The following is a 22,296-nucleotide window of genomic DNA, read 5'->3' as shown; positions in this document are numbered from 1 at the left end:
CTAGAGTACAAACTCACACTTCTTAAAAATCTCCTGTTTGAACTCTGTACGCAATTGGAGAAATAGTGCAAAAACAAGCAGGATTGATAACAGATGATGAGGATCTATCAGGTTAAACATATCAGTAATGAATCATTAGTAGGGGAGAAAACTGTGGCTCAAATGCTCAAGACCCTACGACACAACCTTCCAAGCACGTGACAAAGTGCTGACCATTTTTCTTTTCCTTTCTATGTTGCTTTTTGTCCCTCCAGACTCCCTGTTTCTGTGAAATATAACTAACACAATGCACTAATCTGTATCAATCACATTAGTGTGGAAACAATTACATGACTCTGGAAGCGTAGTGTTCTGATGGGCTTACAAAGAGATGAGTTACACCTCTCGTCTATTAGTGTGATGGCAAGATGGCGAGATGGAACACTGCGCTTGCTGATTAACTTCAGCTCGAGGATTGCATATATCGCATGACAATGAGACCCCAGAAACGAGGTTCCCTTACAGCGTGTAACCTTCTTTTCTGGTCGAGCTCTAGAATACCCGCAGCAACTGAGCTGTGAGAATACTGTTTCTCCGAGTGGCTGTATAGCTATTCCCCTAACCTTCAGTTAGCTATCAATAAATTGAAAACATTGCAAATCCCATCATAATGCACGATGAGTCACTCTTCTTGTTTTGTTTTTTTGTTTCTTTTAAACTTTCTCACACTGGTGTACAGTGATTTCAATTTAATGAGAACAATGGATGCAGATGCCTAAAGGTTACTTTACATAGCTGCTCTAGGTAGTGAGCTTCACAAGCTGAGAGGAAGCGTATCCGAAGCCATCGAAATCACGTGAAGCTTCTTGAAGTGGTTCTGTGCAGTCGTGAGAACGTACGCCTTGGTTCAATGGATGATGACAAATGGTTGTGCATCTTGAAATTGGTGCTCACGGAATAGACCATCCACCTGAGAGGAATGTTTTACAGAACCTTGTTCCAGTTGCAACAACAAAGAACACTGCAAACACCATACCACATCGTGTTGGTGAATAGACAATAAATTCTATCATCAAGAACTACAGACTTAACAGGGACCTGGCTATTAGCCACGATAGCCTTCACATTATGAATGAGAATAACTACATTTCACAAAATGGAATAAACGCAAGGACAACCCAATTACAACTTGTGGATCTTCGTGTAATTGAGTTCACCGAAGATAGAACGATGTTAGTATGTCTTATTGAGAAATAAGAGAAACAGTTATCAGCAACAAATGAGGCCCAACACTGAAACTGACACCTCTAGGAAAAAAAAACCAGGCTTGTTGAAGCTTCACTTCTTGGGCTGCACAACTACAAATGCATTGAATCCTAGCAAGGCGTACCCACAAGGATAAAAGTTATACCTGGAATGCCTGAAATAATATGGTCAGGACGGGATAGTACTGAGTGTAAGGTTGCCCTTTCATCCACCTTAACCCACCGCTGCTTCTTGTAATCTGTGAACAAACGTAGTATTACGGTTCCTTCCTATCCATGCATCGAGGTCATGGTACTATTTTGAACGAATGCAAGCCAACTATAGCAACAAGTAGCACAGATGCTTTTAGGAATGAGTGATACAAGAGAGCTCCTAAAAACCAAGACTGAAACACTAGATCCTCAAGACACAAAACACGTAACCACTCTACAATGGCTCAATCTCTTCCAATGAAGCGGAAAAAAAGAAATATAATCACCGTCACTGTCATCGTCATCATTCACATCCTTAAATTGTCGTCCAACATCATTCTCCAACAGCCAGCGCACAACGTGTTTATTTGAGAGAGGTTTTGCAGCATTGGACTACACCACAAACCAACAGTACACTGCGGCTTAAGTTATGAAAAACACCCTGTGAAATTTTGTGCAACGGTAACTCAACATCACAAAGTTCCCGCTCAATGGAGTGGATTATTCTCAAGAGAGAACCTTTTCAAAAGTCAACTTCCGACGGTCCTCCCTTGGAACAGACACATACACACATAAAGGTAAACATATTGCAGATGCTCAATAGGACCTATCCACAAATGCCGCATCGATTTAAAATTCAAAAAGTTCAAAAAATTCAAAAAATAAAGGTTGATATTTTAAAATTTTAAAAAGCACCCACAGGATCGTACACAAATTAGGAATAATACATTCAGCGCAACTCAACCAACCGAAATGGGCTAAAGCTAGAAATAAACACAAAGATGAGGTTCTTACGTACAAGGTAATAAAGCTCCACCCGTTCGCGTGTGTACTCATGCCTTGTATCCCAAAGTAGACTGGGCGAACCGTCGCCATAATTGTTTCAGTCATTAAGGAAATCGAAGCATCAAAAAATCGTAATTCAATAAACGACACCGAACAGCATTTTACTATATAGTTACACGAAAATTGAAAAGTTGCGTATACCAGGACCAGGTTTGGAGCGAAACAATTAACAGAAAGAAACTAGCAGCACACCCTCTCATCACAGTTAAAGAAATTGCAGCTGAATACATAGCAGAACAGTATTATTGCAAAGGATATGATGTCCAGATGTCCGCCGAATGTATCCATCTCAAAAAAGTCTTCAATAAAATCTGAAACCATCACTTCCGCGTGAACGAATAAAACTGGCCAATGAATCATGGCGCTCTTATCTACCCATGGCTTTCGGCCTTCTGTTAAATGATTGAAGGTCGCCTTTCCTATGTTAACAGTTCTTCCTTCCAACAATGCGGTCAATTTCTGCAATTCTCAAAAGAATCAATCTCAAACAATAAGTAAACATTCATTTCAGTTAAATAAAACTAAAATTCAAACTCAAACTCCGATAAAAAGAACCATAAGTTGCTCACCAGAATCTTGCACTCAAGGTAAACAGACGTTGATACAACATTGGAAACTGACCTTGGCTTTTTCAAGGGCTTCTGAATCACGCTTTTTCTTAGCGTCTTCCTCATGATGTATTGCTTTAGCTTGGTCTCCAATTTTTTTGAGTTCAGTGTTTAACGGATCGAGTTCCAAGCCCTTTTCAGCCATATCTAATGCCTCTGGTATCAACTTCAAAGCCAGCGCAGCTTTAGCACCACGGAAATACGCCTGCACCAAAAAGATGTTTCCAGGAAATCAGAACCTTCCGAACCTGATTCCGGAATGGAAGGCACCCTTATTCCACAGAAAATTAGCTTGTTCACTTATTCAAAGAGTTCTAATGAATTGGTTAGCTGGTGTAGTGCGGCATAACATGTGATTTACACGTTTAACCCTTGAAAAACCTGAACAGTGTACAAATAGTAAACGACCGATGTACCACTAGCATGCCTCGGTACTAATTCTATCATTTTCTACGTGATGATTGGTGCAGGCTATTCATCAAATGTTCAAATGTGTCCTTTTCAATTCGGTGACTGTTTGTTAATGAATTTGAATTCAACACACCTTAACATTGGCTCGATTGAATTTTATTGCTTCTTGTGCATCTTCAAAGGCACGCCGATTATTACCAAGAAGCAGGTTGACATGTGCACGGTTGGCGTAGCACACAGAATTGTGCAGTGTATCTGGTATCTTCTGACCAATGGCCTTAGTATAGCAATCTATAGCATCTGAATAATGCTTCTTCCCCATTTTGACGAATTTGTTACCATCTTCCTACACCAGATAGCACGTGAATCATGAGTCAGCACGCTGAAACCTCTTAAGGCCCACTCTAACACGAATAAAGCTGATACTTATAAAAGTAGAACCCGAGACCACATTGAATAGCAACTCTAACTGGAAATATCTACCACACAACGTTGTGATTTTGCGGAGCACAGAAGTCATTGGAAGCCACGCGTGCATAACCTGCAAATTTTACATGCTAGACAACAACAGGCTCTCGTCAAGCAAATGGTTCCAAACAAGAAATGAATTAATGCAGATTATAGCTAGAACTTTAAGTGCAGATTCACTTCGCCTTCAGCACTGGAATTGTAGAGCATCAAACTTAAGCCCCGGGAGATGACGTGAAACAATACACGGTGCCGAACTGAATATGAAAGCGCAAGTCTATGAGACAAGAGATTCGTACCTTGTACTCAATCGCAGAGCTTTCCTTGAGTGCTTGGATGGCGTCCAAATCAGCCCTTTCGGCATCCGTTTCCGGCACATCCGTTCCATTCGGCATAAACAAAGCCATGTCGACACGAACCGGGCCGCAACAACCACCCCTGCACGCAAATTGTCTCAAATCCGCGGAAACAAACTAAACGTACACAAACTCCGGACAAGTCATCAACCCGTGCACCTCTTCAACACAATACGCACAAATCTGGGCACAATCTTCTGCTCTTAACTGCGTTAAAACACTATTCCTCAGACCCTTCCGAGTGATTGATCACAATGGTGATCAAATGTACCGGCCGAAATCTCCAGCTCCCCCAAACCCTAATTCTTAAACCCCGAGTGTGAAGAGGAATAAGAAGTTGGAAGAGTCGCATAAGGTCTGGATGGATGAAATTCGGGGATGAATGTGTATATCAGCCGACATATCATGGATGATAACTTCATAAAAACCTTTAACTCCAATTCGCAACATATCAATGTGAATTCGAGAACGTGGATAAGTACTGTGGAAGTATCTAAAAGCACAATACTAAATCTAATACATTTTAGGTTATAAGGAAATCATTCAATAATCAACATTCAGAACTATTTATGTAGAATAGTTTTGAAAATTTTACAATAAGAACATAAAATAACTAATTATTAATATTTTTATTATTTATTATTTTATTTTGATACAATTGTAAAAATAATTTGAAATTAAAAAAAAATATATTTTTATATAACTTGTTACTTACTATGAAAGTATTTGAATTTTATTTCATTAATATTAGCTTGAAAATGTTATATGGTTCAAGAAACTTTTAGAGTTAATGGAATTTATTTATGAAAGATTTATAGTTAAGCCATACAAAAAAAAAAATTAGTAATGTATATAATCATGTTATATATATTTATAGCTATTGAAGAAATATAACAAGCAAGACACAAATAAGTAGAAATCAAAAATGTTGCATACAAGAGAAGTATGGAATGAGATACTTCTCACTTCCAACACACTTTACTTATAGGAGGAGTTTGCGTCTATTGTAGTTGAACTTCATCTATAATCATTTTCATCTTTCTTTCCTTCATTTAATTAAATCCTAGATTCATCTTAAGCTAATTGCTACTTAAAATCCTAGCCACCATATTAATAACTTATCTTCACTCTTTTGCTACCTTTTGACCATTAATAACTTATCTAAGATAATATATTCTACATAATATCTTATTCTCACTTTAATAATCTCACTTTGCTATTGATTAGAGGCTTTTAAATCTAAAGTCTTACTCAACTTCTGATGCTTATCTTTTACTAGTGCTTTTGTTAGCAAATCAACAAGGATGTTTTCTATTTTACAATACTTCATATCAATTACTCCCATTTCAATCTTCTCTCTTATATAAATGTGAGCTAAAGTAAACCTCTACTAATTCAAAGTTTATTCTACTTCACAATTAATGAATTAATTATAGAATTTTTAGAAATTTTAGCTCTTATCTAATTTTCAATCCATTCATTTTTAATTTCTTTAAATCACTAAAAGTAAGTGAATTAAACTTCTACTAATTGGAAGTTATCCTAGATTATAATAAGTGAATTAACTATGCAAGTTTAATGAACTATAGTTCTTAATTAAATTCTAATTTAAATCATTCTTTGAAAATTTTAAGACATCTAAAATATTAAGTAATCTTCAACTATTAACTCACTCTTGCAATTTATTCCTAAAATACATGTCAATGAATTTTCCTCTTTTTAGCTCTTAATTTTGATTAATTAATTATTATTATTATAAATATTTATTTTATTTATTATTTATTATTTATATATTTAATTTAATTAATTAATTTAAATTTATCCATAAAAGATCAATCAAGTATAAATTATCATCTATAAATTACTTCTTATCCATGAATAATTTTTCATCTATGAATAAAAATTCATCTTTTAATTTAACTTCATCTGATATATTTTTATCTAAATCCAATTCAATCCAACTCTAATTAAATTCACACGCTCCCTATCCTAAATACTCACCACGTAGAAAGTTGTTGAACAAATAGAAGTTTTTAACTTAGTTTACTATATGATAAATGAGCCTCTTAAGCACATGTAGAAGCCAATTTTGTTGTATTGTGGTTTAGCTACCATGTAAAAATAATCCACATATATATATTTAATATATAATTTATTATACAATGTAGTCAGAGCCACCTTTATTAGACATTGGTGACTCTTAAAATCTTATTTTGTTTTTTTTTTATTTGATGTTTAGAGCACATATTATGTAAAACTTATTAGAAAAAATATTAGAGAAGGATTTTTGTGTAAAAAGGGATAATTAGGCCAACCATAAGGATGAATAGAAATAAATGATAAAAATCTCCATTTCTATTGACTAAAATCCATGTCCAATGGATTTCAAGGAGACTACTTGAGGCCTTGATAGGGATTAGAGTTATTTTTTTGAGACCATTCAAATATCAAAGATTAGAGTCGTCAAGTTTAGGATTTTGGATATAATTTTGGTACAAATTTTGTATGATTTGGTATTACAAATATACATACATATTCTAATAAATACCTATATCATTAAATAGAAGTAGGTAAAAATAAATAAAAATAAATAAATTTTATAATACTTTTTAGAAAAGCTTCTTAGAAGCTTAATAAATTTTTTTTTGATTTAACATGTGTTTGTAGTTGATTGATAGGCTAGAAACTTAGTCAACAAGTTAACTACATGTTAGTAGCTTGCAGAACAAGCTAATTATATGGAATACATATAGAAAACTTACCTTACAATTTAAGATATGTATCTTACAAAGTCAGCATATTTTAGAGGTCTTATAGGACATCGCCACGTAGCTCTTAGTTGAGAGTATGTATGGAGGCAAGAGTGAAGCCTTCTTGATTCTTATCAATGCTTTTTTAGTTCTTATTCTTTTTTTTAGACTTTTTAGTCTTCTTGTTTTTAGCAATAACCATTCTAATTCAATAACATATCATCTTTGTGTGACTTTTTAGTTCTTTTCAGTGTCATAAGAATGTATTGAAGATTTTTTTTTTTTTGAAATTAATATCTTTGATAATTAGAGAAGAGTGTTAACTTATTGTTTCTATCTTATTTTAGAAGTGAGTGAATTATCCCATTTCTATTGTTATATTTTGAAGATTATAAACTATCTACTTTTAAAAAAATAATCTTGTTTTTTAACATTGATCTTTTTCTTAAAAAGAGTGGATTACCCCTTTGTGTAGAAATTTTCATTTGATATTAGAGGTTGCAAATTATTTTCTTCTAATTTAATCTTTTCAACTTATTTGAACTATCTATGGAAGAAAAGATTATGGATGCTACTCTTAATAGAAGTGAAAATAGATTTGCAACTATTACAAATTATCATGAGCTTTTCAACACTTTGAGAGTAGAAATCTCACATATTTCTAACATAAATCATAGAGGTACTATTCCTATGCCTATAAAAGAAGTTCAAAGTCTATAACAAGAAGTTGTGCAATTATAAGAAGCAAGTAGATTGACCTTACAACCAAATCTAAGGAGTTTTGCTTCTACAAGTATGAGGGGGATAAGGATTAGTATGCATGAGAAGTTTGATGGAATAAGTTCAAAATTTCAAATATTTCTACAATAAGTAAAGTTCTATCTAAAATTGCATCTCTTCCAATACTATGATGGATTTATTAAAGTCAAATTCATAAGCGCACTCCTATCAAGGAATATTCTCTCTTGGTTTGTACTTTTAATAAAAAAATATTTGTAACCATTTTATGATTTGAATTCATTCCTAGAAGTGTTTATAGCTACATTCAAAGAAAGTGATTGAGAAAGAGTAGAAGAGACCAAACTCTTATATTTACAATAAAGATCACGGTCAGCTACTATATATGCTACTGAATTCCAAAACCTCACTTGCGACATAGACTAAAATGACAAAGCTCTTATCAATCAATTTTAATATGGATTGAAGGATAATGTCAAAGATTTGTTACTAAGAATATCAAAGGTAGAATCTTTGGAATAATTTATTGCTCAAGCCATTGCATGCAATAATCAATTATTTGAAAGATGTGAAGAATAAAGACTTGGCTAGAGAACAAAAAATCAAATAATAATGGTAGCTTGTAAGTTTTCAAAAATACATTCATCAAGGCCAGAACCAATGTAAATTAATATAATATGTTTTAAATTCCTTAGAAAGTAGGCAAAGACTCAACAAGATCAAGAGAGCTTATGCTTATATTGTAGAAAAACTAAACACAGTACTCAATATTATCCAAAGAAACAACACAACTACAAAATGAGAAGCATGATTACCAAAGAAGATAACATGTCAAAAAATAAGTTTCTCTAGCTACAATAGGCATTATGCAGCTAAAATCTTGTATAATTCCTCATAAAAGTCCTATTTTCTCTTTAGATCCTTTACCTTATTTTATAATAAAAGTTTATTTATGACCAAAAAATCACAAAGTCTTAGCTTAGTTAGATTCAGGAGCCTCAGCTTGTTTTATAGACAAATTTTTTATCAAAAATAAGAGCTATCGTTAGTTAAAGAAGCTAAACCTATACATATAAAAGTCATAGATGGTCGTTTGCTATCTTCTAAAGATGTTACACTTAAGACTATTCTTTTAGATGTAGCAATTAAAAATCATAATAATATAGTAATATTTAATGTAATAAGATCTTTGTCGAGTCTAATTATTTTAGGATTATCTTGGTTAAAAGAATATAATCTTTAGATAGATTGGATTTCTCATAACCTTTATTTTTTTGATATTTTAACTCAAAATCTCGTAAGTCAAGTAGGAATACATAAGTATAGTTTATCTAAATCCTTACTAGTAGGTGCGAGAGCTTTTATGCATGTCACAAAAGAAGGGTTATCTTTTGTTTTATATGCTATGCCTATTTTTGATGGTGAAAAGACGTCAAGTGATATTTTTAGTTAATATCAAGATTTCCATGATGTTTTTGAAAAGAAGAATGTAGATATTTTTTTAGAGCATCGTTCTTATGATTGTTCTATTGATCTTCACAAAGGAGCTCAACCACCATTTAGACCAATCTATAGCCTATTACAAAACAAGTTGATTGCATTCAAGGAATACATTGATAAGAACTTGGCTAAAAATTTCATATGTTATTCTAAATCTCAAGCCGATGTTGTACTGTAATTACTTATAGTATGTAAAAATTAGTTAGAACATATAATATGTTTATAAGTCTTAGTGTATGTTAGAATGATTAATATATTAATTTAAAGAGAGTGGATATAAGAAACTTTATTTTGAGTTTTATTTATTTTGATTATAGCATTTAAAAAAATTATAGGACCTAAATATTTAGTATGAAGCATTGAGAGGAAATTAGAGCGTAAAGATGAAAATCTTAACTAATAGGAGGCTTATTGGAAGGTATGAAAGCAAGGCATGGTCGGATGAAGCCAAGGAATAGGAATCTTCATTCATATTGGTCGAAGGCCATGCCCAATGGGCTTCAAGGAGGCTGCTTGAGGCCTTATTAGAGATTAGGGTTTTTTTTTGAAGTCATTTGAGCTTTGGAGGCTAGAATCAATAAGTTTAGGTTTTTTGCTATAGATTAGATGTAAATTGTGTGTGATTTGGAGTTTTTATGAAGGAGTTATTGGCGCTCAAAGTTAAGGTGTCAATTTCACATCTAATGTCACTCTTTGGGGCATAACATATGTTTACAAAGAAAAACGAAAGATAAGCAACTAGAATTGAAGAGAGTATTTTTTCAACTACACGTTTCATATATTTTTTGATAAATTTGAAATTTGGATGAAGAAGTTATAGAGGATTGAAGTCAGCACATCCAAATCAAATGCAGTAAGTAAGTGATTTTGTTCATAGTAATGGTTGGAGCCATATCTTGGGTTTCTAGACTAATTTTTGGCTCAAACCTTTTGGAAAAGATAGATTATTGTATTAAAAAGCTATACATACAAATTTTGTAGCATTTGAATGTTTAATTTGTGAGTTATAAAGAAAATTGCATATAAATGTATAAAAACTAGGGTTTGAAGCTATTGTTAGGATTTTAGAGATATCTTAAGATCCGCTGTCGTGCTGTAACACGAGTATACAGTGAAAATAAAGAGAAAGGAGAATTTTATTAATATTCAGTTACCTCGAATATTGGGAGCATCGACCAACTCTAGTACAAATACTGAGTGGTCAGGTTCAGTCACTCCGTTACAGTCAGCCGGGGCATATTGAAATGCTCCATTCGATTCCAATAACGGGAGTCAGTAGGAAGAGAAGGACCAATTCACATGACGGGTTCGAGGAGCCAATTGGATCCAATTTCGATAATCCAATCCGGGTCCTCTTATCCAATATGAGACCTGAATTGGTCGGTCAACCCAATGCAGTCTAATTACGGGAAATCCAGGTCTTACTACGGGTCTTAGCCAATCTGACGCGAGGACCAATTTGACCCAATTACGGGAACATCCAGGTTACTACGAGCATCTTTTCCAATATAGGACCTGAATTGGTCGGGCGACTCAATGTGGTCCCGATTACGGGGTTCGATTCTGTTTCAGGCTGTCCTATTCTCTGTGCTGTTTCAGGGAACGTTGTTTTCGGTAAATGGATTTCTTAAAGGTAAAAACGGAAGAGAAAGCTTGACGGCAAGAGCCAATTTCGGATCCAAGCTTGAGGTGGGAGCCAATTTCGGATCTAAGACGGAAGATTGAAGAAATTCAGAGGATAAGGTTAGGGAGGATATAGTTTTAGGGAAGGGGTTTTTTTTTTTTTTTTTTTCTTTGGGGGAATCGGGGAGGAGCTAGTTTTCAAGCTTTTGCAAGGTTACCAGTTAGGTTTTTTTGGAGGTTTTTTTTTTGAAGATCAAGGGAATTAGAGAGAGGAGCTTCATGCTTTGGGTCGGGGAAGGAAAGACATAGAATTTGGATTTTTCTTCTTCGTAGAGTTTTGGGAAGACTGAGACACTCGTTGCTGAAGTCAGTATTGTAATGGTGAATCGGGATTTTTAAATGAAGTGTGTTTGAATACTCTTGACTGTTTTGTAAAATCGAGTTACGTCTGTGATTAAAGGATTAAAAGGGTGTCTATATGATTGAGTATGCAGAGTGAATGAAATTTATTGGGTTAATCTAACAGGACAGTCAGTGGATACAAGATCGTAAATACAAATAGGTATTGAAGATTAACAGGTTGGGTTGTTCGGGGTTCTGTGTAACGTCTAGAGACCTACCGGCTGGGAAAAAAAAAAAAAGACTTCGACAAGCAGTCGAAGAGTGTCCGTATAGATTTACGGTACATTGTTGAAGTCGTTTATATTCTAGCAGTCAAAAACTGATAGACTGCTTGACTATCGACGAATCTCCATACTACCTTCTACAGCCAGACGCCCGGCGCGTTCTCGAGCAGGAAAGCACGTAATACGACATAAGTGGTGAACCCGACGTGAAAGCTTGAGGTAGAAGGTATTAGATTTCGGTTGATTTTATCTTTATTTTTATGGAAAACGAAAATAAAAATTTTGAAGGATTTTTGGGAGAAGTTTCTGGTGGGGAATCTTCTAAAGGACAAGGTATGCACATGGATCCGTCTATTGCTAGTTTGTTTCAAGCCTTCTCATTGTCAATTCAGCAACAGCAAAGCAATGATCGAAAGAAAGCTTTGGCAACCAAAGCATTACAAGCAGTGGTCAATAAAATTGATCAATTTGATGGGAGGAATATTTCAAGGTATTTAAGATGTTATGTTCGTGAAATGGAATTAAATCGGGTTTTTGAGAGAAAAATGGTTGCACTATTTGGACTTGCCATGATACCGGAGATAAGGGACCACATTACATCGATTACGGATCGTTGTGGGAATTCATGGGAGGATTTTTCACATGCATTGAAAGACGAATATTTCTTAGAAGATGCTGATCGCATTACTAAGAAGCTTTTTCTGGGATGGATTGAACGGCCCAATAAGAATTTGCAAGCAACAGAGCTACTAAGGGAATTTGAGAGGCAGTACTCTCAATTATCGAAGGTAGAAAAATTGACATTGGAGCCGAACAAAGTTGATCTATTTCTTCAAGCTGCTGATGGAGAATTGCAAGAGAAATTAGAATCCCTTCTTGAAGACAAAGAAGAAGATGAAGGATTGACAACAAAGTGGAAGAACGTTGAAGATGCGGTGGGGTTGCTTACAAAAAAAAAAGGAGGAAGGATAGGAGCAATATTCCGAAAACAGTACAAGCACCCAAAGCTCCAGTACGTACAACACCACCGACAATGCCTACAGTTCAACCTTCGACATCCTTGTCAAAGAAAGCAGATATGGGTATGGAAGAAATTATACGAGGAATGCGAGATCTTCAAATCAAATTGGCAAGACTTGAAGAGAATACTTCTATAAACAATTCGAAGAATGTTTCAAAACAAGGATATGTACAAAGATGCATTTGGTGTGATGATGCTTCACACACTAGAAAAGATTGCAATGAATTTAATAATATGATACAGCAGGGAATTATTTGCTGGAAAGATGGAAAGGTAGCATTGAAAGATAGGGAGGATCTTCTTCAAACCAATTTTGGCAAGGGAGGAATGAGAGCATTGGTTCAAGATTACTTAAAAGGGCATGAAACAGTAGTACGAGAAAGTGCAAGTTATGGTGCTAGAGTAGATGATGCAATTGGTGGAAGTACGGAAACTAGTGAGTTTTGGGCTTTTTTCGTCTCTACAATGCAAGAAGGGAAATTACCTCGAGAAGCGTTATTGAGAACTGCAGCTACAATATGAGGAAGAACAGGTTGAGAGGATCATGTTGAGTCTCTTTCAGCTCATGCATATATTGCTAAGAGCCAACATGAAGCTTTGATGGAAGAAAAAAGACGAGGAAATTTTGATGATACTAGAGAAGGAAATTCTTTTAAGAGGCAAACTCGAGGAGACAAGGCTCGGGAGGCAGCTTCACAAGAATTGCCTGTAAAGGATACCTCAGCATCATTGGGAGAAAAAACAACGGAGACAAAAGATAAGGGCAAATCAATTGCTTATAAGCTACTTTCTGACATTGAAGCGGCAACAAATTTGAAAGGGGTGTTGGAAGAACGTATATTAAACGCTAAGGTGGAATTCACATTGAAAGAAGTCTTGGAAATTGCAAAGAAGGAGTTTCATGATGTTATCATTGACAGCATTAAGCAAAAGAGGCAATTAATGAGCGAAACTGGAATGAGTCATGCTATTGATGCAAGAATATGTAGAGATGAAGAAGAGGTTGATATTGGTTACAAGCAACCAACAAATGAAAAGAATGGGTATAATCAGCGAGTACGTTTCGAAGATTCTAGTGACAAGGAAATGGAAACTTTGAGCCATTATACTCAAAAGCATTGGGCAAGGGCAACTACTGAGGTATTGGTGAAGGTAGGAGATATAAAAGAACCAATAGTTGCCTTGGTGGACCATGGTTCTGAAATAAATCTCATGTCTAAAGATCTTTATAAGAAGCAAAAATGGCCAATTGATATGGAACATGGATGGGCAATACGAGCAGCTAATAACACACGAGGCGAATTATATGGAGCTTGTCCAGATGTCAAAATTCGGATTGGGGATGTTGCTACGGAGCAACATTTCTTCGTTTAAGATACAACGTCTTATCCGTTGATTTTAGGACAACCTTATATCACGGCAACACGGATGGAAACAAAGGTACTTGACGATGGTTCTGCTTATGCAAGGGTACGGAGCGAAGATGGGAGGAAAGCTGTACAATTTCTAACAGTACCTCCTAACCATGAACGGAATCGAGATAGGTTGAGGGAGAAACCATTGCCAAAGATTGTTGAAGGATTTAAGGATTTTGGAGAGGTACCACTGTAAAGCGAGATTATGGAGGTACAAAAGAGGAGGTACTCTCGCGAGATGAAGGTGCCTTTGATGCGAGTTTTATTGGTATATTGGAGAATGGAAATATTATGTATAAGAAAGTTGATGATTTTAAAAGAAAAGAAAGAAAAAGATTATATGATATTGAAGGACAGTTACGCAAGATAGGTACATTGCAAGATGATGAGAGGATTTTGGGTGTTTATGAAGAAAATGGGCTGGAAGATTCATTGGAATTGATTACATCTATTGGGTTAGGGGATAATGGTAAGATTGTTGAGATTCATTCGAGAGAGGTTTATACCATGCTTGAATCTTTTCAAGCACCAGAAGTCACAGTAGAGACGAGATATAAAACGGCAGTTCAGAAGGTAAAGCCTGTTGCTGGACCATTATCAGAGGATTCTAAAGAACAAATGGGAGAAGCATCAAAAGAAGCAAGTTTAAGAGATCCAATGAGTATTGGACATCAGTTTACTGAAGAGACTTTTGAAGAATTGAAGATTGGTTCTGATGGTTCTTTATTGCCGGAGGAAATTACTTGCTTCAAAAAGATGTTGGCTAAACAAGGTAGATCGTTTGCCTTCGAATCTCATGAAATTGAGTGTGTGGATCCAAATATTATAACACCTATGGTTATCTTCACTGTACCGCATGTACCTTGGAATCTAAGACCGATTCCAGTACCAAGGGCACATTTACCTAAATTGGTCGAACTATTGAAAGAAAAGATAAAGATGAAAATATTAGAACCTTCATTTGCACCGTATTCTAGTCGATGGTTTACGATACCTAAGAAGAATGGGTCACTGCGGTTTATTCAAGATATGCAGCCGGTAAATGCTGTAACTATCAAGAATGCAGGAATTGGACCTATTGTGGATGAATTTGCTGAGGCGTTTGCTGGAAGGGCGATCTATTCAATGGGTGATTTGTATTCAGGTTATGATCAATTTCAACTTGTCGAAGGAAGTAGAGATATGACAACGATGAGGACACCGCTTGGATTGGTTAGAATGTGCACTCTTCTTCAAGGTGCGACCAACTCAGTTGCGCATATGATGAATGGGATGAATAAGGTATTGAGAGATTTTATCCCGGAAATGACTATGCCTTTTCTGGATGATGTTCCTATAAAGGGGTGCAGAGAAGGAGACAAGGATGAAATTTTAGATACGAGTGGGTGTCGCAGATATGTTGTTGATCATATACAAGATTGTGAAAAGATTTTAACTCGGCTTGGAGAAGTTCATCTTACATTATCGGGTATGAAGTCCGTATTTGGAGTGCGAGAGGTTGTAATTGTTGGACATTTATGCGGATATTACGGAAGAAAATCAGATCCGACTAAAGTTGATGCAATTGGAAGGATGAAAGAGGATTGTGGTTCTTTAACAGAGGTTCGCAGGTTTTTGGGTGCATGTGTATTTTATCGAATCTGGATCCCTCATTTTGCTCACATAGCGGATCCATTATATGAACTGTTACGCAAGGGTTACCGATTTGAATGGAAAGAAAGGCATATTCAGGCAATGCAAAGATTGAAGAAATTATTGATGTCACCTCCAATATTGAGGAAGGTTGATTATAAGTGCAATAGACCAGTGATTCTTACTGTAGACGCTAGTCCAATTGCCGTTGGATGGGCGGTGGGTCAAGATGATTCGAATGGGAGTAGATTTGCAATTCGATTTGGGGCTAAAGTTTTAAATATTCGTCAGCGTGCATATTCGCAAGTCAAAAGAGAACTTTGGGGAGTTGTTTTGGCTATGAAAGCTGAAAAGGACTATTTGATTGGGGCAGTAGTAGTAATTGAAACAGATTGCTTGCCATTGCTTGGAATGATTATTAACTGTTCAACGCCAGATATTGCAATGTTGAGATGGATTGCTTATATTAAGTCACTAAATCCAGAATTTAAGCATATCATTGGAAAGGACAATTTAGTAGCAGACATGCTATCTCGAGCAAGATACGAGAGGGAGGACGAAATGGTTGAAGACATTGATGATGTCGGATTGAAATTCTATTCAATATCAAATCTCAACAGAGAAGACAAGCTATTTCTTGAAGAATCTTATGAAGGAGAATTATTGGATATTGGTCATTATTTGAATACCTTGTCTAAGCAGAGGAATTGGTCTACAGAAAAATTCAAACAAATAAGAAAAAAAACATATGGATTTTTACTTCGAGATGGATTCTTATGGAAGAGACCGAAGAAAGGAATTGGGATGCCACAACGAGTGATAGGCAAAGGGGAAGAAAAACTAAAATTATTAAAGGATTTTCATGATAGTTTATGGGCAGGGCATAGAGGAATCTGGGCTACTTTTGCTAAACTCAAGGAACGATATTGGTGGAAAAATATGTATCGAGATGTACTCTCATTTGTAGAGTCATGTGAAATCTGTCAATTGTATTCTAATATCCGACATCGAGATGGTGTTCATCCTACGTTGTTGTGTTGTAACACGAGTATACAGTGAAAATAAAAAGAAAGGGGAATTTTATTAATATTCAGTTACCTCGAATATTGAGAGCATCGACCAACTCCAGTACAAATACTGAGTGGTCAGGATCAGTGACTCCGTTACAGTCAGCCGGGGCATACTGAAATGCCCCATTCGATTCCAATAACGGGAGTCAGTAGGAAGAGAAGGACCAATTCACACGACGGATTCGAGGAGCCAATTGGATCCAATTTCGATAATCCAATCCCGATCCTCTTATCCAATATGAGACCTGAATTGGTCGGGCGACTCAATGTGGTCCAATTACGGGAAATCCAGGTCTTACTACGGGTCTTAGCCAATCTGACGCGAGGACCAATTTGACCCAATTACGGGAGCATCTTTCCCAATATAGGACCTGAATTGGTCGAGCGACTCAATGTGGTCCCGATTACAGGGTTCGATTCTGTTTCGGGTTGTCCTATTCTCTGTGCCGTTTCAGGGAACATTGTTTACGGTAAATGGATCTCTTAAAGGTAAAAACGGAGGAGAAGGCCTTGATGTCGTGAGCCAATTTCGGATCCAAGCTTGAGGTGGGAGCCAATTCAGGATCTAAGACGAAAGATTGAAGAAATTCAGAGGATAAGGTTAGGTGGGATATAGTTTTGGGGGTGGGGTTTTTTTTTTTTTTTGAAGGGAATCGAGGGGGGAGCTAGTTTTCAAGCTTTTGCAAGGTTACCAGTTCGGTTTTCATTGGAGGTTTTTTTTTGAAGATCAAGGGAATTAGAGAGTGGAGCTTCATGCTTCGGGTCGGAGAAGGAAAGACATAGAATTTGGATTTTTCTTCTTCGTAGAGTTTTGGGAAGACTGAGACACTCGTTGCTGAAGTCAGTATTGTAATGGTGAATCGGGATTTTTAAATGAAGTGGGTTTGAATACTCTTGACTGTTTTGTGAAATCGAGTTACATCTGTGATTGAAGGATTAAAAGGGTGTCTATAGGATTGAGTATGCGGAGTGAATGAAATTTATTGGGTTAATCTAATAGGACAGTCAGTTGATAGAAGATCGTAAGTACAAAGCGGTATTGAAGATTAACAGTTTGGGTTGTACGGGGTTCTCTGTAACGTCTAGAGACCTACCGGCTGGGGCAAAAAGGACTTCGACAAGCAGTCGAAGAGCATCCGTATAGATTTACTGTACATTGTTGCAGTCGTTTATATTCTAGCAGTCAAAAACTGATAGACTGCTTGACTATCGACGAATCTCCATACTACCTTCTACAACCAGACGCCCGGCGCGTTCTCGAGCAGGAAAGCACGTAATACGACAAAAGTGGTGAACCCGACGTGAAAGCTTGAGGTAGATGGTATTGGATTTCAGTTGATTTTATCTTTATTTTTATGGAAACGAAAATAAAAATTTTGAAGGATTTTTGGGAGAAATTTCTGGTGGGGAGTCTTCTAAAGGACAAGGTATGCACATGGATCCGTCTATTGCTAGTTTGTTTCAAGCCTTCTCATTGTGAATTCAACAACAGCAAAGCAATGATCGGAAGGAAGCTTTGGCAACCAAAGTATTGCAAGCAGTGGTCAATAAAATTGATCAATTTGATGGGAGGAATATTTCAAGGTATTTAAGATGTTATGTTCGTGAAATGGAATTAAATCGGATTTCTGAGAGAAAAATGGTTGCACTATTTGAACTTGCCATGATACCGGAGATAAGGGACCACATTACATCGATTACGGATCGTTGTGGGAATTCATGGGAGGATTTTTCACATGCATTGAAAGACGAATATTTCTTGGAAGATGCTGATCGCGTTACTAAGAAGCTTTTTCTGGGATGGATTGAACGGCCCAATAAGAATTTGCAAGCAACAGAGCTACTAAGGGAATTTGAGAGGCAGTACTCTCAATTATCGAAGGTAGAAAAATTGACATTGGAGCCGAACAAAGTTGATCTATTTCTTCAAGCTGCTGATGGAGAATTGCAAGAGAAATTAGAATCCCTTCTTGAAGACAAAGAAGAAGATGAAGGATTGACAACGAAGTGGAAGAACGTTGAAGATGCGGTGGGGTTGCTTACAAAAAAAAAAGGAGGAAGGATAGGAGCAATATTCCGAAAACAGTACAAGCACCCAAAGCTCCAGTACGTACAACACCACCGACAATGCCTACAGTTCAACCTTCGACATCCTTGTCAAAGAAAGCAGATATGGGTATGGAAGAAATTATACGAGGAATGCGAGATCTTCAAATCAAATTGGCAAGACTTGAAGAGAATACTTCTATAAACAATTCGAAGAATGTTTCAAAACAAGGATATGTACAAAGATGCATTTGGTGTGATGATGCTTCACACACTAGAAAAGATTGCAATGAATTTAATAATATGATACGGTAGGGAATTATTTGCTGGAAAGATGGGAAGATAGCATTGAAAGATAGGGAGGATCTTCTTCAAACCAATTTTGGCAAGGGAGGAATGAGAGCATTGGTTCAAGATTACTTAAAAGGGCATGAAACAGTAGCACGAGAAAGTGCAAGTTATGGTGCTAGAGTAGATGATGAAATTGGTGGAAGTATGGAAACTAGTGAGTTTTGGGCTTCTGCCGTTTCTACAATGCAAGAAGGGAAATTACCTCGAGAAGCGTTATTGAGAACTGCAGCTACAATACGAGGAAGAACAGGTTGGGAGGATCCCGTTGAGTCTCTTTCAGTTCATGCATATATTGCTAAGAGCCAACATGAAGCTTTGATGGAAGAAAAAAGACGAGGAAATTTTGATGATACTAGAGAAGGAAATTCTTTTAAGAGGCAAACTCGAGGAGACAAGGCTCGGGAGGCAGCTTCACAAGAATTGCCTGTAAAGGATACCTCAGCATCATTGGGAGAAAAAACAACGGAGACAAAAGATAAGGGCAAATCAATTGCTTATAAGCTACTTTCTGACATTGAAGCAGCAACAAATTTGAAAGGGGTGTTGGAAGAACGTATATTAAATGCTAAGGTGGAATTCACATTGAAAGAAGTCTTGGAAATTGCAAAGAAGGAGTTTCATGATGTTATCATTGATAGCATTAAGCAAAAGAGGCAATTAATGAGCAAAACTGGAATGAGTCATACTATTGATGCAAGAATATGTAGAGATGAAGAAGAGGTTGATATTGGTTACAAGCAACCAACAAATGAAAAGAATGGGTATAATCAGCGAGTACGTTTCGAAGATTCTAGTGACAAGGAAATGGAAACTTTGAGCCATTATACTCGAAAGCATTGGGCAAGGGCAACTACTGAGGTATTGGTGAAGGTAGGAGATATAGAAGAACCAATAGTTGCCTTGGTGGACCATGGTTCTGAAATAAATCTCATGTCTAAAGATCTTTATAAGAAGCAAAAATGGCCAATTGATATGGAACATGGATGGGCAATACGAGCAGCTAATAACACACGAGGCGAATTATATGGAGCTTGTCCAGATGTCAAAATTCGGATTGGGGATGTTGCTACGGAGCAACATTTCTTCGTTCAAGATACAACGTCTTATCCGTTGATTTTAGGACAACCTTATATCACGGCAACACGGATGGAAACAAAGGTACTTGACGATGGTTCTGCTTATGCAAGGGTACGGAGCGAAGATGGGAGGAAAGCTGTACAATTTCTAACAGTACCTCCTAACCATGAACGGAATCGAGATAGGTTGAGGGAGAAACCATTGCCAAAGATTGTTGAAGGATTTAAGGATTTTGGGGAGGTACCACTGTAAAGCGAGATTATGGAGGTACAAAAGAGGAGGTACTCTCGCGAGATGAAGGTGCCTTTGATGCGAGTTTTATTGATATATTGGAGAATGGAAATATTATGTATAAAAAAGTTGATGATTTTAAAAGAAAAGAAAGAAAAAGATTATATGATATCGAAGGACAGTTACGCAAGATAGGTACATTACAAGATGATGAGAGGATTTTGGGTGTTTATGAAGAAAATGGGCTGGAAGATTCATTGGAATTGATTACATCTATTGGGTTAGGGGATAATGGTAAGATTGTTGAGATTCATTCGAGAGAGGTTTATACCATGCTTGAATCTTTTCAAGCACCAGAAGTCACAGTAGAGACGAGATATAAAACGGCAGTTCAGAAGGTAAAGCCTGTTGCTGGACCATTATCAGAGGATTCTAAAGAACAAATGGGAGAAGCATCAAAAGAAGCAAGTTTAAGAGATCCAATGAGTATTGGACATCAGTTTACTGAAGTGACTTTTGAAGAATTGAAGATTGGTTCTGATGGTTCTTTATTGCCGGAGGAAATTACTTGCTTCAAAAAGATGTTGGCTAAACAAGGTAGATCGTTTGCCTTCGAATCTCATGAAATTGGGTGTGTGGATCCAAATATTATAACACCTATGGTTATCTTCACTGTACCGCATGTACCTTGGAATCTAAGACCGATTCCAGTACCAAAGGCACATTTACCTAAATTGGTCGAACTATTGAAAGAAAAGATAAAGATGAAAATATTAGAACCTTCATTTGCACCGTATTCTAGTCGATGGTTTATGGTACCTAAGAAGAATGGGTCATTGCGGTTTATTCAAGATATGCAGCCGGTGAATGCTGTAACTGTTAGGAATGCAGGAATTGGACCTATTGTGGATGAATTTGCTGAGGCGTTTGCTGGAAGGGCGATCTATTCAATGGGTGATTTGTATTCAAGTTATGATCAATTTCAACTTGCCGAAGGAAGTAGAGATATGACAACAATGAGGACACCGCTTGGATTGGTTAGAATGTGCACTCTTCTTCAAGGTGCGACCAACTCAGTTGCGCATATGATGAATGGGATGAATAAGGTATTGAGAGATTTTATCCCGGAAATGACTATGCCTTTTCTGGATGATGTTCCTATAAAGGGGTGCAGAGAAGGAGACAAGGATGAAACTTTAGATACGAGGGGGTGTCGCAGATATGTTGTTGATCATATACAAGATTGTGAAAAGATTTTAACTCGGCTTGGAGAAGTTCATCTTACATTATCGGGAATGAAGTCCGTATTTGGAGTGCGAGAGGTTGTAATTATTGGACATTTATGCGGATATTACGGAAGAAAATCAGATCCGACTAAAGTTGATGCAATTGGAAGGATGAAAGAGGATTGTGGTTCTTTAACAGAGGTTCGCAGGTTTTTGGGTGCATGTGTATTTTATCGAATCTGGATCCCTCATTTTGCTCACATAGCGGATCCATTATATGAACTGTTATGCAAGGGTTACCGATTTGAATGGAAAGAAAGGCATATTCAGGCAATGCAAAGATTGAAGAAATTATTGATGTCACCTCCAATATTGAGGAAGGTTGATTATAAGTGCAATAGACCAGTGATTCTTACTGTAGACGCTAGTCCAATTGCCGTTGGATGGGCGGTGGATCAAGATGATTCGAATGGGAGTAGATTTGCAATTCGATTTGGGGCTAAAGTTTTAAATATTCGTCAGCGTGCATATTCGCAAGTCAAAAGAGAACTTTGGGGAGTCGTTTCGGCTATGAAAGCTGAAAAGGACTATTTGATTGGGGCAGTAGTAGTAATTGAAACAGATTGCTTGCCATTGCTTGGAATGATTATTAACTGTTCAACACCAGATATTGCAATGTTGAGATGGATTGCTTATATTAAGTCACTAAATCCAGAATTTAAGCATATCACTGGAAAGGACAATTTAGTAGCAGACATGCTATCTCGAGCAAGATACGAGAGGGAGGACGAAATGGTTGAAGACATTGATGATGTCAGATTGAAATTCTATTCAATATCAAATCTCAACAGAGAAGACAAGCTAT

General features: G+C 36.6%; 1 protein-coding gene across 1 annotated transcript; it reads right to left on the bottom strand.

The window, feature by feature from the left end:
• Positions 1 to 416: 416 nt before the first annotated feature.
• Positions 417 to 4,446, bottom strand: LOC112295746 (uncharacterized). Its single transcript, XM_073529079.2, has 8 exons — positions 4,069 to 4,446; positions 3,435 to 3,647; positions 2,904 to 3,095; positions 2,542 to 2,741; positions 2,236 to 2,317; positions 1,724 to 1,829; positions 1,391 to 1,483; positions 417 to 1,000 (listed from the first exon to the last, which is right to left on the bottom strand). The coding sequence occupies exons 1-8, from the start codon at positions 4,174 to 4,176 to the stop codon at positions 930 to 932; spliced, it is 1,065 nt and encodes a 354-aa protein (XP_073385180.1). The 5' UTR covers positions 4,177 to 4,446; the 3' UTR covers positions 417 to 929.
• Positions 4,447 to 22,296: the final 17,850 nt, after the last annotated feature.

This window comes from Physcomitrium patens, chromosome 19 (genome assembly GCF_059467195.1).
Source record: "Physcomitrium patens ecotype Gransden chromosome 19, ASM5946719v1, whole genome shotgun sequence".
Classification (NCBI taxonomy): domain Eukaryota; kingdom Viridiplantae; phylum Streptophyta; class Bryopsida; order Funariales; family Funariaceae; genus Physcomitrium; species Physcomitrium patens.
This window is presented reverse-complemented; position numbering and strand designations above follow the sequence as displayed.

What these genes read in the sequence shown, in the direction of transcription:
- LOC112295746 (XM_073529079.2), bottom strand. Translation starts at nt 4,176, where the DNA reads ATGGCTTTGTTTATGCCGAATGGAACGGATGTGCCGGAAACGGATGCC. An exon ending in TCAATCGAGCCAATGTTAAG is followed by an intron (nt 3,096 to 3,434) that starts GTGTGTTGAATT and finishes TTTTTGGTGCAG; the next exon opens with GCGTATTTCCGTGGTGCTAA. An exon ending in GGGTGGAGCTTTATTACCTT is followed by an intron (nt 1,830 to 2,235) that starts GTACGTAAGAAC and finishes TTTGTGGTGTAG; the next exon opens with TCCAATGCTGCAAAACCTCT.